The 17,993-nt window shown below is 35.3% G+C and overlaps 1 protein-coding gene across 5 annotated transcripts in view; it reads right to left on the bottom strand.

Annotated features, from left to right (window-relative positions):
- Positions 1–17,993, bottom strand: part of LOC133517253 (teneurin-m) — a 777,194-nt gene that overhangs the window by 337,126 nt on the left and 422,075 nt on the right. The window contains exon 1 of one of the 5 annotated variants that reach the window (XM_061850480.1): positions 3,453–5,044. The exons of 1 other annotated variant lie outside the window; for it this stretch is intronic. In XM_061850480.1, coding sequence (XP_061706464.1) covers positions 3,453–3,486 — 34 coding nt within the window. In that variant the 5' untranslated portion in view covers positions 3,487–5,044. Of the gene's footprint in view, positions 1–3,452; positions 5,045–17,993 lie in introns of those variants that run through there. 3 more of the 5 variants (XM_061850473.1, XM_061850475.1, XM_061850479.1) reach the window with 3 other exon arrangements.

Genomic DNA, 17,993 nt, shown 5'->3' with positions numbered 1-17,993 from the left:
ACGCAAAACATAATAATATGTTCACGTTAAGGACAACTAACAAGGTTTATATTCCAAAAAACACTCGTCTTTAATTAACATACACCATAGAACACCTAATAAGCTAAGTAGTGGAAAAGAAGGCGGGAAGTAGGTATTTAATTGTTATTTTTGAGACTTATTTTCTAGGTAAGAACCTAGATAGGTATGCCCTTATGTTTACAAGTATTACTTATCTTAATGTATATTCATTGGCTGTAATAATAACATTGTGAAACAATAAATTGTAATGAGAAAATAATGAATTATAGGTAGGTGTAGTGCAGATTGAGCTGTTCATTTTTGAAACAGTAGAAGCTATTTTAACTTTCTAATATGAATGCATAAAAGAACGTTTACATTTAACGTTGGGTTTCAATTCTAGATTCGAATTTCAAATTTATATGTATTGAAGAGAATATTTGCGATTAGCGACTTACATTATGTACGATCGCTTATTAAAATTTCACATAGGTATTGAGTTTAGGTATATTATTTTATTAAATACATTATACAACACATGATTTGAAAATTAAAAATCTTATTAGGTAATTAGATAATTTATATTGGATAGCTATTGGAATACCCTTGAAGTAGACTAATTTGGAATATTATAGTAGGTATTTCAATGTTATTTCATTTACGAGGATTTATATTAAGTACGTTTGAATGTTTCAATTCTGTCAATCGCAGAATCTCATTAATGATTATTGTGTATTGGATATTTAATAATTGAGGGTTTTGATGTATTTATATTACAAAGGGGTATTAATTGTAATACGGACCTTAATTAAGTTATTATTTCTATGATCAGCTGAATGACAGCATGTTGATGATTGACGACCTAATTAAAAAACTTTAATAGACTTTCATACAATCTTATATTAAATTAAGAGGGATGAATAGGTTTGCAATACTAACCGAACGTAAATTTACGTACTTAACATTTTTGATGAAATTTCCATTTCGGGAGAATAGTTTCTACTAACTAAATCTTAACAAATCACTTTGACGTTGACGTCGATCGCTTCAACATAATTATATTATAGGTTTCGCTTAAAAAAAAATACATAGTTTTTTTTTAAACAAACGTATAAAATGTGATTTAGTCTCAGTCGAATTAAGCAGTTTGTTTTATAAAAACTACCTATGTATCATGCTGAAGCGATCGACATCATAATCAAAACGATTTAAGATTTAGTTAGTGGAAACCGTTTTCTCCCGAAATGGAAATATCATAAAAAATTTAGTATAAAATGTGATTTAGTCTCAGTCGAATTAAGCAGTTTGTTTTATAAAAACTACCTATGTATCATGCTGAAGCGATCGACATCATAATCAAAACGATTTAAGATTTAGTTAGTGGAAACCGTTTTCTCCCGAAATGGAAATATCATAAAAAATTTACTGTACAGTCAAGTGCAAAAATATGCATAAATAATCGTCTCATAAATATGGCACTACACTCTTATTACACTGGAATAAGATGCTATGGGACATATTTTTGAGTAAGATGTGTACACCCATATTTTTACACTTGTACGTTCAGCTAGGATCGCAATGCTATTCTTCCCTATTAACACGGTGTTTATCGAATGTAAATGAATTTAGGGCTTAGGGATGAATGTAGTTGATATTAGGGCACTAACCTACCCTACCATATGTAGTTAGACCCAAATAAGTCAACGATTCTGATACCACACGCAGTGCAAGTGTTATTTTAAATGTCAAACTTCTATGAAATTATGAAGTCTAAATAACACTTAGAAAATAACAATGCGTGTGCTACAATCGTTGCAGACTTGCCATGGTCTAACTGTATAGTTATTTTCCATTTATTTTTGAAAAAAAAACTTCTATGAAATTATGAAGTCTAAATAACACTTAGAAAATAACACTTCGTGTGCTACAATCGTTGCAGACTTGTCATGGTCTAACTGTATAGTTATTTTCCATTTATTTTCCTCAGTAATTAATGCAGGTAGTACCTAGTAAGTTAATTCTGCACGACACTAGTTAGTAGTGTTTTACATACTTTAAAAATAATTCAGATTTTGTATATTAACTCCATCCTTCCCTAATTTGTTAAAGAAAAGATATTAGCCGTGTCAGGCACTTATATCCTCCGATATTTGTCTTCACATAAAATACATCCGTTTTATTCATTTTGAAATTTTTCGACTTCAATATTTTTTTATAACTCATGTTATTTTATTCCAAATTGAATGTCTATTTTCATTATTGAATGTTATTTCAATAGCATATCCACATTTGTATTGGTCAGTAAAACATTTTTTTTTCTATAGGTACCGACAGCCGTATAGGGATGGCGAAGTCAACAGGGATAAAAAAGCGAATAACATTTACGTGATTATTTTTAAAAACTACGCTAACAAATTTCAAGTTATTCAAACTTAAGTGTTTTATTCGTTTTTATCAACTCTCTAATACCTAGGTAGTCCTAGTATTAGTGAATAGCTACAGTAAATTAAATAACACGATTTTGTAAACAATAACGAATTTTCAAGTCAATCCCAATTAAATCATAGCAAGTATACACGAGTGTTGTGTTCCTCTCGTCAGACCCAATAAGAGTATTGAAGGGAGCATTGTGTGGTGTCAGGTTCACTGACTTCGGTTATTGTGAGTATTGTGACTCCGTCTTGACGGATTTTTCTTCGATCTGTTATAGGTTGATTTGTATGAACATTTCGTTTCTTTTGTAACTGTTGGAATTTAATTTTGAATTTCTTTTAGCGATTAGTCAGTTTAGTTTAATTAAGTTATATTTTAAGGTGTTTATCACATTGGTAAGTTAAGATAAATATAGGTATTTCAGTGCTTAAGTTTCTTCATACACTGTATGTAAGTTTCGCGTACAATTCTTAGTTTTCTATGTGAGTTTTATGACACTAAAGTTTTTCGATATTTTTATGTGAAACATTCTATTTTTTTTTTGTATTTTACAGATTTTGCCAATAAAATAACACTCGGAGCTTTCACGATTTCGCAGTTCTTAAAACTAACTGAAAATTCAACAGAAGTTTCTGTCACGTATTTATATTTAAGTACTTACGTATACATTTATTTATATCACCAGTCTGTTGGAAATGATTTATCAATTTCTAATAGGTATATTTTCGTCTTATTTGTCTATAAATAATGTATTTTTTTACGCGAAACTGATAGCTCGTTTGTTTACCGCATAACTCGCTTAAAATGTAAACATTCCGCAGGATCTTAATTTCCCGCAGTAACCTTTATTGCAGCTGTGCCATCAACACCCGGCGATAATCCTCGAAAATACCAAATGCAAATGCACCCGCATAATTAACTCTCTCCATACAAAATATTGACGCAACCACCCCGTACCCACACGTGAAAAGCTTATACCGCAGCGATTTACGAATTTCCGCACCAAAACACAAACTTACGTTGATCGAAGAAGCACTTATCCAGACCATTCATAACTTGGCGTACAGCCGCATAGTGCACAACACTGTCTCACTAACTATACGTCACACAACAAATCACAACGGTCCCACTTGGTCACTGCACAACGTTAGGGCGGTTGCTGTACACACTGGCCCGAAATTTTAGTACGTGTTACCGATTCAACGGTCGGCGCGCGACTGACTGCGCGCGGCGCCTTGAGGAGAGGGGGCGCGAGCGCGGGAGGGGGTGCGTGCGTTCGGAATCCACTTCCCACGTGCTCAACTCCCGTCCTTTTCTTGCAGGACGGGTTAGCTTTTTAAACGCATCGATACGGGCCCATGTAACCTTGTTTATGCACCGCTAATAATAAACACGCGAATGGCGCTCCAAAGCGCAATGCATTTGTTTTGGTTTTTTTTTTTTTCACTAAGTTGGGATGTTTGTTCGTGTTTCCGGCACGCTCCGTTCGACCATTTCCGGTCGGGAAGTTTTGGAACTCTTAACATCGACAATAAATCTAATAAATCGAGCTGAGAAGTTGGAGATGTCGTTTTATCAAGTTACGACTAGGTATCTTATATGATATTTTGGCAACTTTTCCAAAACAACAATTGCCCGTGACATGTCATGACTACCTACAGTACATAACTACAGACCTGCGCCCCAGACCTCGAACAAAGTAAGATATTTTAGTAGATACTTACTTACTTTTTTTTTTGGCAGACACTTGCCTCTAATTTTTGGATTGGATTTTTTACAAACAAATATTGCAAAATAATCATAAAGGAATCTGTACTTATTTGTGCTTATTTTAGTACAGGTCGTTATGGTATTCAATAAATTACCGTATGTATTTTGTGATTTGTCAACTATTGTTATCACCCATCATTAGTGCTCTGACTCTGACCACAGTGACCACTAATTCCAGAAAGTATTACTTAAAATTCCTAGATAAAGCAACAAAACGCTAATGCGTTGGTTTATTTGGGGTGGTCGTCCACTATCGGATTGTCAGTCATCGCTTATTACTTGCCCGGCTAAAGTTAGATGTCTACTGACTCACGCGTCCAACTCGGGGCACTCAGGCCCTTCGTTTTATTTAACTAGTTTTTTTATATATATGTCGGTGGCAAACAAGCATACGGCCTGATGGTAAGCAGTCTCCGTAGCCTATGGACGCCTGCAACTCCAGTGCAACATGCGCGTTGCCGATCCTAAGCTCTGGCAACGTTACTCACCGGCAGGAACACAACACTATGAGTAGGGTCCAGTGTCATTTGGCAGCGGTTTTCTGTAAGGTGGAGGTACTTCCCCAGTTGGGCTCTAATAATTTGGAAATCTGGTGATATTAAAATGTTTCGAAGTTTTTCATGTCATGTCAAAGGACACTTACAATTTATCGGGTTCTTGCCGAGTCAGCATTAGTAGAAGCTAGACTAGAGGTCCCGGTTTCGTTTCCCGCTAAGGACATTTATTTGATTTTGACTTTTCAGAATATATGCGTTACTGTTTTTCTATGTACAAATAAAGTCAGTTGCCAGTTTTCATAGTGTTCGTAATAAAATCCAACAAATTGCAATAAATTTTACTGTGTAATGTACATTTACCTGGTTAAACGTATTAAAAATAATTTTACATACGGTGTGTAGAAATGTACTGTAGGTAAATTTTGAAGAAATATTTATTAATAAATGAACGCCAGAATATAACATTGTTAGGTTTCGAGTTTCGAGTTTCATAGTTATTTACACGAGAAGCTACGGAATGAAGCAAACCTCACAGTGACATAAAGTTGTATTATTAGATCATGCCATTCATGTAATATTAAAGTAGGTATTAATTGTTATTATAGTAAACACCCCTATAATGGAACAGGCACCAGTAATGGGATGGTATGGACAAATCCTGTAAAACAAGTATTTACCATCAGTTTTTAATCGCTGGCAACATTTTACCATAAACAAGAGCCAAAGAGCTGCTTAAGTTTAATTTTTAATTGATATTTGTTAGTTTCAAAATGAATGGCTCCATATATCCCATTACTGGAGCAAAAAACCATAGTTTTAATTGGTTAATAATATTGAAACCAATTGCAGTAGCTTTCATTCAATACATAGAAAACATAAAGGACGAATTGAACATTCAACTACTTATTAAAGCATAATGCGGTAGAAATTTTACAGATGTCGGTGAAATATCAAAACTACTCCAAATTTTCTCTTAAATGTCCCATGATTGGTGCCGTTAACATATGATAACTGATACTATTAAATGATCATGTTGAATTTCAATGAACAATTAATGAAAATTACATGAAACGAAATTCAGGACCAATACAATTAGCAGAAGCGGCACAGCAGATAAAGTGATCAAAAATCTATAAAATGACATCATTTGGATGTCATTGTACGTTCGAATTGGCCTGAGTACCTGCCCCGCGAGATAGACTACCCGTCTTTTTCTAACTGTATTAAATAGACAGGGATGGGTAGTCCATCTCGTGAGCTGGATACTGTTGCGGCGCTACTGTACTAAGCTTAATGTGAAACTTTAAAGGGATTTTTAGTTACCGCATACTATGGAGAAAACTAGCAAAGGGCTATTTTCGCGGCATATACGTCCTTTTACTAAGAAGGTATACCTTTTTGGAGTATTCTCCGGGATGTCCCGTACAAACGCATTTTACGAAAATAAAAAATACGATTTTTTTAAAGGTGTCATTATTTTGATGGAAATAATTGTAAATCTCCTTTTATAATTAGTTATCGGTTTTTTGTATGTTATAAATGTATACAAAAACTAAGCGGTAAGCCGGATACGAATTAAGGCCGCCGCCACTATTAATTGCACACAAAAAGTCAAATTATGACACATTAATATACGTCAAACATTCTGGTGTGTCCGTTTATTAGGGTTCCGTAACCCTCCCAGACTCCGCTGTCCGTCCGTCTGTCACCAGGCTGTATCTCATGAACTGTGATAGTTATCCAGTTGAAATTTCCACAGATTAAGTATTTCTGTTGCCGCTATAACAACAAATCCTAAAAACAGAATAAAATAAATATTTATTTCCAATCTCGAGGTTCTCATCCAATCACTGAAGTTAAGCATCGTCGGGCGGGGTCAGTACTTGGATGGGTGACCGTTTTTATAGATAATGGTACGGAACCCTTCCTGTGCGAGTCCGACTCGCACTCGACCAATTTTTAATAAAAAGTACGGTTATGCGTTTGAGGCAAAGATACATTGATTGAGTTAATTCGTAAAATCTAAGTCAATTTCGCGGTTCGAATTTGACAGGTAGACAATTTCAGATTATGTATTTCTGTTGCCGCTATAACAACAAATCCTAAAAACAGAATAAAATAAATATTTCTTTCCAATCTCGAGGTTCTCATCCAATCACTGAAGTTAAGCATCGTCGGGCGGGGTCAGTACTTGGATGGGTGACCGTTTTTATAGATAATGATACGGAACCCTTCCTGTGCGAGTCCGACTCGCACTCGACCAATTTTTAATAAAAAGTACGGTTATGCGTTTGAGGCAAAGATACATTGATTGAGTTAATTCGTAAAATCCAAGTCAATTTCGCGGTTCGAATTTGACAGGTAGACAATTTCAATTTCAACGACTAAATCTATCAATTTTACATTTTTGCTCTAAAATCGTTACCGGGCTCTAAAAACATACTAAGCGACATACGTTATATCAAGTGTTTATATCTGCAGCCCTTTTTAGTCTTCAATGCATTAAATATATCTTTTATGCAATTTACATGTCATTTTAATTTATTTAGATTAAGCCGCCACAGCCGGGCCTAATGACATAAACAAACTTTCTTATAATTATATTATTCAAAGACATTTATTTAAAGCACTCCTGGCTGCACCACTACGCGGTGTTAGCATTCCAATGTTCCACTTGGCTCAGTTTGATTCAATCCAATACAAAATTCGAATATCGAATGAGAAGTTTTTTTTTAAATTTAGTCTTAACTATGAGATAAGTCACTTTTTAATATTTTTACAAGCTTTTATTTCTCTTGCCCTGTTAGTATATTAGGTAGTGTGGGTCAAATCTTAGAAGTTAAATTTGACCCACTTCCTGATTTCTGATTGAGCTGAAAATTTGCACACATATGTAAGTCGGGTGACAATGCAATATTATGGTACCGTGAGGCTGATCTGATGATGGATACAGGTGGTGGCCATAGGAACTATGTGATAAAACAACGCAACTTAATTGTGTTTGGGGTTTTTAGAATTGCCTCAATGAGTATTAGTTTCTTGTGGTAAAAAAATACAGACAAGCGATAAAAGCTTGTACCAAAAATGATATTTTTGGCAATAACTTATTTAGAGTAGCAATAATGCATAGTAATCACATGTGACAGCAGGTCAGTTGGTGTCAGTACAGTACAGTAGTACGTTTTGAAAAAAACAAATGAGTAAATAGTAGGTAGGTACCTAACACAAAACATTTGTAAACAATATCGCGGGTTATATTTTTTTTTTCAAGTTTTTCTTTAAGGAGTAAAATATATTGACACGTGAAAAGGTTTTATTTACTGACAAGAAATTAATTAAATTAAGAAGGAATAAAATGCAGGGATCTCTATTAACTCGGAGTTAGCTCTGTTTCCGAAGTACCTCGTTATTGTTTTTTTTTATGACACGAAGGTGTTTTTCCAGAGTTACAGTAATTTCTTTGAATACGATATAAGAAGATGTTTTTAGATAAACACATGAAATAACTAATTACTACATATCAAAGTCCTCATCTCCGGTAGTTTTACCTACCGTTGTTGAACTAAACCGATTTGATACGGTTATCATTTTATATTATCGGGGGATTTTGTGTAATCTCTTGTAGCAAATCAATAGTTAAATAAAAAACAGCACAATTTTATTACTAACTATGTTTGTATTGGAAGGACGCTAAGAACGAAGAATTTCATACATTGACCTGCCCGTTCTCATCTCTATTGCACGCGCATAATTATATTGCTGTCCAGCCCGCACAGTGTCATTGACCGCCGGCATCATGGGCGAGATAGGAACGAAACGAGGAAAGGATAGGAACAGGCTTGCAGTGCTTATCGTCCTTATTTTATCGGGCGGGTAGCTACTAGCTAGCCCAATTTATCCAAAGTTTAGTGAGGCCCTAAACCGCGACGCCATTAGAAGGCCCCAAGTGAAGCGAAACAGCTGAGTGTAAAACACATTAGACCGACGAAATAATCTTATAAACAAACAGACGACACGTTCTCACGCGGGAAGACCCTATTTTTAATCGAGTTACCCTTTCAACACGCCATTATGACCCTTACTAACATGCTTTAAGGTTCAATTTGTATGAGTTAGGTATAGCCTTTGAGAGGAAGATTATTAATTTTTCAACTCGAAAGTTTGTCCTTGTCGATTCTGAAATAAATCTGCATAATGAGTTGGGTGTTGGTATTTTGCACTCTTGGAGTAAGATATGTACAGTCGATTTAATTTGTGACCCATTTCGTAGCTTGTCCTGATGCGAGTTTAACATTTTTTCCCCATCACAAAAAGTGCACAGCGCCGCTAAAGAAGTTTTCACTTCAAAAATGCATGCATCGAAAATACATTTGGAACAGCAGGAATACTTATTTATTAGTTAGGGACGAACGATTTTTACTGTTAACAATCTATGAACACAAGTGATGTACACACGCAACATAACTTTCGACCTGTAACGCCGTGCACTTCCAAACTGCCACCGTAACTTGCTGGGGAGGGTGTATTTTACGCGGCTACTAAAACTGAACATACCGCTCGGCTGCGTTTTCACGTGCACATCTAAAAAGGCTTATGTGGAAGTGTGCAGTATATGCAAAAACTTTAATGGACTGTTGAGAAAATTGAATTTAAACATTTTCTTTGAAAATGTCGTAATAGGCTTTTGTATGTTGGTGTATTGATTTTGGTGAATAATTATTTAATAACTTATTAATAATAAGTTTAAGACGCGTACATAGATCTAAAAATTACTACAAAAACAAGTGTGTCTATTTGTATGTCTGTCTGTCTGTCTGATTGCTCGTCTGTCAAAGTCAATTTACTCCAAAACTACTGGACCGACTTACGGCCCGATTCGAAGAATGATTAAGACACGTTAAAGATCTTGGAAAGATCTTTAAAATACCGATAACTAATCGACATGTCAAAATTGACGTTTATTTTGATTCCACTGTGATCCCAATGAGATCTATCTACGATATTTCTAACGTCAAAGTGACATTGGTTGCCCGAATCGAACTGCTTCTGTCAATCATACATCATACAAACGATATCTAAATGAGAACTTATCTAAACCAGAACTTATCGTTATCGAATTTCATTCTTCGAATACGGCCGTTAGGTGAAATTTGGTACCTACTACCTACACGTGGGTAAGCCGGTGATCCGAGTAATTTAAATAAACTTGGCGAACATTTTTGAGACAGACAAGAAAATTTAAAAACATTGAAAAATATCGTGTGACATATCAAACAAGGGCTTATTGTAAGGATTTATATGAATAATTTGTATAATCTTAATATGGATCATTTTGAAGTTATTTCAGGAGGCTATAACCCCCCCTTTATCTCCAAAAATATACTGGGCTTAAATAAAAAAAAATACAGAACAGTTAATTGTATTGTAACCCCTTGATTACAAGAGAACCTAAAACAAGGTCACGCGTGAGTCGATGTTAAGGAAAAATAATAGGTAATAAAAAAAAAGTGTGAATACGAAACCCTGGGGGCGCGAAACCAACGACTCGCACTTGGCCTTTTAGAAAGTGGAGATTAGAATTTCGTATTCGATTTTTTTAACGAATAAAAATTGACTTCCTACATCTGTTTTTAGCTTATACGCCTTATCGGTTCTAGTGGGAGACTCGATGGTTTGTGTCCAATGGATTTTAAGCTTTTACTACGAATTTATGAGTTTTAAAGTATATCGATTGTACTTTACGAAACTAGCGTTTGCAATATTGATTTGATTTCTTGTAAAGTAAGAAATTATAAGTCAGTTTAGTTATTTATAAGTTTAGGTTGCGGTTTGTAATAACTTTTTTTTTAAGAATTCGTTCTATTTGAATTTATTTTACATCCGAGCTATTCCAAATTTGTGACGTTCTCAAGAAAAGGTACCATATTGTCGCTTACCATAAAGACGACATTTGTTCGTATCTTTATACGAATAACCTGTCAGAGCGTCCTTATGGCAAGCGAAAATGTGATACGTTTTGCTTGAGAAAGACACATTTATAGAATAAAAGTCGAAGTTAAAAAATTAAAATTTTTAAGAAAGTAGTAAGAATCCGAAGTTAATTCAGGCATAAGTGTTACGTTGTTTTGGGTGATTAAGAATACTGTACTCATTACTGTGAGTAAGTTTTATTATGGGAACAACCCTAAAATCGCAACAAAAAAAATCAAATTATTCTTTATTCTTCCTTTATTGCACCGTGGTAATTATAAGATGGTATTTACATACGAAAGAGTGTCTCATGGACCCAAAATAGGTATGGCAATTTTATCCTTAAAACTAACTTAAGTGCATAGGTATTTACATTTATTAATTAAAATATCAACATAATTATTAAAATAGTACCAAAAGTATTTGAATAGGAACATAATTATTAAAGTAGTAATATAATTAACACTGATTAATTTACATATCATTATCATTTATGAAATCCTCAACGGTATAATAGTTTTCATCGATAAGAAATGTCTTCAACATTTTTGTGTAAGTTTTGGCATTCTCCTCAGACCTAATGTAATTAAGCTTGTTATAGTATTTTGCAGCGGCATATTGAGGGCTATTTCGGAATAATTCCAACATTGGTGCAGGTAGGTGCAGTTTATTTATTAATCTTTCATTTTGCTGCTTTTGAAATAAAAATTATCCTTACTAAAGTTTAATTAGGTAGATTTTTTGGGATTTCTGAGTTACTGCTATAGTAAAAATTGATTATGACAATGTGTACAGTCAGCATCAAAAATAGCTTATCAAAAAGACATATATTATCCTTCTATGTAGAACAATTGTGACCGCGGCCGGCAAAACGTCCCAATTTGTCGCTTGTCATAAGGACGAGACTTGCTTGTATCTTTATACGAATAACATGTCAAGGCGTCCCTTTGGCAAGCGACAAATTTTTGTCGACCGCGGTCACAATTTAACTGTAACAAATACCTTTGAATGCGAACTACAGAGATTTATCTCAAACGGTCCGATTCGAACTTCATAAATTTCCTAAAGATACGTTATGGATTCGATATGTCAGTGTCAAAAGTGACGTTTTTGTTTGATGAAACGTCACTTTTGAAGTTACACATGGTAGCTGATACTTTAGTCGCATCGTTGTTTCTATTCGCGTTCATTATATTGTACCTAAAAATTACACCAGTATCTTACCTGCACCGTAGTTTACATTACAGATCACATAGTATCACATAAGAATCCATCAACGATTCACCTAACGCCTAACCAAGTCACAAATGTAATCCCTTGCAGTTTGCTCCCATCAGATCGATGGTCCTAATCATATTAGAGCAAGCCTCTCCCGGGGGTGCAGAATTAAGTTATTGTCGGGTTTATTGCACTAATGTGTAGGGTTGGAGTGCGCACAGTTAACGCCAGTTTGGTTAAGCGGAGTTATCGACTCTTAATGGCCAAAAGTAGGTATAGGTTTTAAGTATAGGTAGGTATAGGACCTATTATAATTTTTTTAGTGTTCCGTACCTCTGTCTGTATACATTCTGTATGTCTGTCTGTCCGTCTGTCACCAAGCTGTATCTCATGGTCCGTGATAGCTAAACAGTTAAAATTTTCACAGATATTTCTGATACCGCTATAACAACAAATACTAAAAGTACGGAACTCTCGGTGGGCGAGTCCGACTCGCACTTGTTTTATGATATAGGAGGTAAACGAGGGGACGAATCACATATATCGGTCCGGAAATACCGCAGGTGACAGTTCATTCCTTCAAAAACCTAATACTAAGTTTAATTTGAAATAAATAGATTTAACTGTCAGTACAGTCGGAATAAGAAATATCGGAGCAGACAAAATGTTCACAAATATCTAAACAAAACCTCTGATATCAAGACGTCAAAGTGCATGTCCAGATGTTTTTGAGCACATTGACCGCTTTAATTTTTTTTAAATATGTGGTGGTCTATATATATAAACATCGTAGATACCCTACAGGCAAATTCGACATCTAAATGATGTCATTCAGTTATCGTGCATTTCACTTTTTCTTGTCCGTACATGTTTTGGCGCGAGCGAGGCGGACGATAACTATATCGTGCCGATTATTTGAATTCCTGAGGTCAGTGTACGTTCAAATTGGCCTGTAATACTTATAGCCAAGTTACGTAGCCAGTCCACTTTAAAGCATATAACTTTAAAACATCATAATTGATTGATTTTTATTTTCCATACAATAACAAAAAGCTAAAACACACAGGCGGCAAAAATAATTTAATTTTTGTGCCCGCTCCGCCACTTAATTGGCGTCACGGTGCTGTGACGCATCGAGCGTCACGGCAGATTACTCCACAAATTGTGACGAATACTGTGCCCAATTCGAACAATGCTTATAAGATGTCACACCGATACGATTCTGATCATTCCTTTAAACCTCAATTTTGACACGGACAGATCGGTATCGTATCGGTTGTTCGAATTGGGCTGCCTGTCCCTTTGTAATGTTTCAGTTTGTGCATCCGATAAAAGATAAATGCATGACAAGAGTATAAAAAAATGTATCAGAACTTATTCATAGTAATTATTAATAAGTAGTCAGTAATAAGTATTTAATCTTATACGCATACTTACACAAATACACACACATACATATGGCACGTTACACTGATTATGTGACGATGACACGCGAAAAAAATCACCAAAAATCTTACAGGCAGGGCAGTTTTCAAAGGAATATAAAATATTCTCTATTTGTTAATATAAAACTTCACACCAAAATGTAGAAGTAGTAGTGGTAAACACTTTATTGCACAAAAGAAGTACATAACACAGAAATAATACAGTAAATGTGTACAAAGTCGAACTTATCCCCTTAACGGATCTCTTCCAGCTAACCTTTAAGCAACTGAGAGAGATACAAACGAAGTAAATACTAAATGTATGTGAGGTAGGTAGATAAATAGTTAACTGCGAATATTAACTACTTACACAGACACTAGCAGCACCACTGTGTAAAAAAATGAACCCTCTAAAAATATTTTTACTAATAAATAAAAAACAACCGACAAGGATTTTTCGTACTTTATTTTTTCTTACCCTAAAATTTCGGCCTTATACTTGTTTCCAAGCATGAAGTGAAGCATACTAAACAAAAACTAGCGACATCTACCCATCAGAACCACGAAATATTTCGATGGGCCCTTTCGCCATTATGGCCATCTACATATCTATCTAGGGTAATTCCGTCCAAAAAAATAAAAATAAGGAGGCATACGAGCATACGAATTGCCTGATGGTAAACTATTAACGTCGCCGGCATCGTCCATGGACTCCTGCAACTCCAGAGGGGTTGCAGGTGCGTTGCCAGCCTTTAACACAGCCCTAATCACGACACATTGTCGTTTTGCCTCTACGAACCGCTTCCGCTACATACTAGAATAACATATTGGCTACGACATAGCGCTACGACCGTAGCTCACCAACGTTTTAGTGTCGCTACGCTCGTAGCCGATCCCAGAATGTTCCCGCTTTGTAGAGGAAAGCGATGATGAACAGAGAACACGTCGGACGGGTTCCGGCACTCAATGTGTTAACGTACACTCTTTTCGCATGGTCGCATCGGTCCGGAAATACCGCAGGGGACAGTTCGTTCCTCAGTTGAGTTTAATTTAGTAATTATCGATACTTTTCCTTAATACTAGTGATGATTCCCCAGCTTCGTTTGTAACTGAATTATTTGTTAATATTATTTCGGATTCCATGATAAAGTATATAGCATGTTTTATATGATAGCTATGTAACAAAAAATATATGATGAGTTAAGATTCAAAAATCCCATTAAAAGAAAGAAGGGAAATGAGTTATTATTTTGTTACTTTAAATATATTTTTTTACAAACAAAACTTTTGGTGATCACTAGTATATGAGAGAAGCAGCAATAATTGAGTTTATCGATTGATTTAATTGATTATAGACACTAATCCCTTACAAATCACTAAATTTATGCCCCCAAATATAAGTACTCTTTTTTTTTAAACAACAAGTTGTAATTTACTTCCGTTTCTTCCTCGCGATATGGCGATGGCGGCGGCGTCTCATTGCCGCCCGTAGCGTCGACCCATACGCACGTCAAATGCAAACGTCGAAATTTTAAAATAGGAACGCGACAGATTTTATTTCGTCGCCACTTTTATTATATGTTTCGACGTGGCTCTGACGCGGGCTTGATTGTATTGCTGGTTGTAAAAATACGAATGTACTGTCGTATTTTAGAACTGTCAATGTTGTGGTTGTGACATGGCAGTCGCGAGGATTTATTGAATTTCATTGATTTTTAGCTTATAAATATTTTTGGCCAAATGTGATATATTATACATTTCTCGATATGTTTCAATCTTTGTCAGTTTCCTTATCATGAACCTTCAGGATGACTGACCGTGTAGCATCTTTTATTAATATTTTTTTAAAGCAATCAAAATTATATGGGATATAGACAAATCGGCCTAGCGCTGCAAAATATTATATAAGGATTCTGATATCCATGTACCACAGGACCATGTATGCATGTAAGGGCCACCGTTGCGACAAGCAGCAGCCATAGAGTTGACTAGACGCCGACGCTGGGAGACGCTAGTATAAGGGGTCTAACCATAATATTAAAACAACGGTAGGTGTGATCAAAATACATTTATATGGCACAATGAATATAACCTCTTCCAATCTAACTAACCACACGACAGTAGTGCGCTTAGACAAGCAATTATATTGTCTCGAGTTCTAACAAAACAAAACGTACTGACCTGCTAATAATACAATCAACGTAACCACTTGTAATTTTGCATCGACTGTCATCGTTCGAATGTTACCTCCCGAATGCTCGTTCAATATTTAAGATGGAGGGATCGATCACGTGACTCTTCACGTGATCGATCGTTACAAATACTTTTAATAGTATACTTAGCTTATTTAATCTAGAAAAATGTATTATAATGACAAAATATCTATATAAACTAAACAGTATCCTTACACTAGTATGGGCTCTCTCTAATACATCGAAAACATCCACAGCCCACGAAGAAAATAAATATCCGGACTCGAACCTAGCTACGTAGACAGGGCCGCTGCCGACTCGGAGGTGTATCCTGATTTAACAATTTGTTATGTTTTATGTGTCATACTCGTAAAGTCGCGTCATTAGGCATTTCTTCGTGTGCGTGAGATGCTTGTCAATGTCGTATCATAACGTGATAAAAACTATAACTGTTTACTAAATCCGTTTTTAAGATTTAATATTTCTTGCGGAGGGATTTAGAGTGAACCATGATATATTCCTTACCATCGAGGCCATCGACCACTACGTATTGTGTATTAACGGAATCAGCAGTTTGTATTGTACCTGCAAAAAAGAAAAATACGTTAGGCATTTATAACATCTGTAGTCAGTCTTGTTAAATAATTAGGCATATATTTGCAGTTGACATCTGATTACAAAAAAAACTGCCGTCTTTCTACTTGTAGATAAAATCCCAAATTACAATTTAGACACCTCGTTTCTCACTAAATACTTAATTATTACTGAGATTAGATCATTTCGATACAAATGCTTTTTTGTTGTCAAGCGTCGAATATCTCAACTTTAAGCGAAGTAGAAAATCTTGTCACAATGTAGTTATACTACGGCTGTGTATACAACATTGGTAATGTCACTGCAAATTGTGTACAATGTCGAATTCCTCCTTTGATTCCTTATACCAAAGGTCCTTTTAAATTTATTTGTAGCTTTACATGTATGTAAAAGGTATAATTGTTGGTGCAATAAAGAATATTTACTTACTTACTTACATTGATTATGATGTGTAAAATTTAAGACAATTTCGTGCTTCTAATGTGACAAGTAAACAAAATGGCGCTGTACAGCTCCATACATTTTGCGGTAACTCTGTCAAAAGTTGACGTTTGACAATTCTGTGCCCGCAAAACATATAGCACAGTACAGCGCCATCTGTTTTGGATGTCAAATTAAGGGGCAGTTTTTTTCTTAGACTTTATTACAATAAATTGAGTGCCTCATTTCGCCGTTAAACGTAAGTTGGCATTGTTGGCAAACCTAAAATATGTTTAAAATGTACAGTATTTTTTTGAAAAAAAAAAAAAAAAAACTTTTTGCTTATACGCAAGCTCTGCAGTCATAAAGCGACAACTTACATACCGAATAACAAATTTTTCCTCCAATATCGAATCGAGTTAACTTCCGATAAGCCCCATTTAACCAACTACTAACTAAAAGTCATTAAAATTATCGCCCAACTTGCTGGTAACTTTGCCCGGTATGCCCCACTTCGCTTTATCATTACTTCGCATCTCTGGAAGAGTTTCTTTTGTGTGATATATGTTTTAGTTTAAGATCTATTACCTCTATTAACACCATCGGCCCTTTGAAGAATGAGATACGATAACGATAAGTTCTGGTTTACATACATTCTCACTTAGGTATCGTTTGTATGTCGTATAATTGACAGAAGCAGCTCGATTCGGGCAACCAATCTCACTTTGACGTTAGAAATATCGTAGATAGATCTAATTGGGATCACAGCGGGATTGAAATAAACGTCAATTTTGACATATCGCTTAGTTATCGATATTTTAAAGATCTTAATTCTTCTTCGAATCGGGCCGCATGTTAAAAGAACGGCCAAGTGCAAGTTGGACTGGCTAACTGAGGGTTCTATTTCTATATCTATGCAGATTTTTTGAATATTTTGACTGTTTTTATTGAGTCGTACTGACGCATGAACTAAAAAAATTCAAACGTAGGTAGTCCTACCCTTAAGGAAGCTTATAGGTATTTATAAATACAAAGGGTATGTAAATCGACAAGTTTCTTTTCCCACGCAGAACGAAGAAAGATTAGTTCAACCAACCCAGAGAAAGGAAAATGGAAGAAAGGCATCTATAAAAAAAACGTATTTTTTTCCTATAGCCTTAATCCAATATCTATTAAGAATCACTCACGTTAGATCGGTCCTCCGGGCCGAGGCCGAAACTTCTATAGAAATCGAAGTGTCAGAGGCCTCGGCCTGGACTCGGACCAGTCTAGCGTGAGTCATCCTTTATGGTCTTAAGCAGATAATTAACTTTTATTAATCATCCTATCGTATACATATAATGTAGTTTGCGTATTAGAAATGTTGCAATGTGATAAAGTTTACAGGTTTTATACTTCCTTTTTGTGTTTTTAGGGTTCCATACCTCAAGGAAAAAACAGAACCCTTATAGGATCACTTTGTTGTCCGTCCGTCC

The sequence above is a fragment of the Cydia pomonella genome, chromosome 4 (assembly GCF_033807575.1).
Source record: "Cydia pomonella isolate Wapato2018A chromosome 4, ilCydPomo1, whole genome shotgun sequence".
NCBI lineage: Eukaryota > Metazoa > Arthropoda > Insecta > Lepidoptera > Tortricidae > Cydia > Cydia pomonella.
This window is presented reverse-complemented; position numbering and strand designations above follow the sequence as displayed.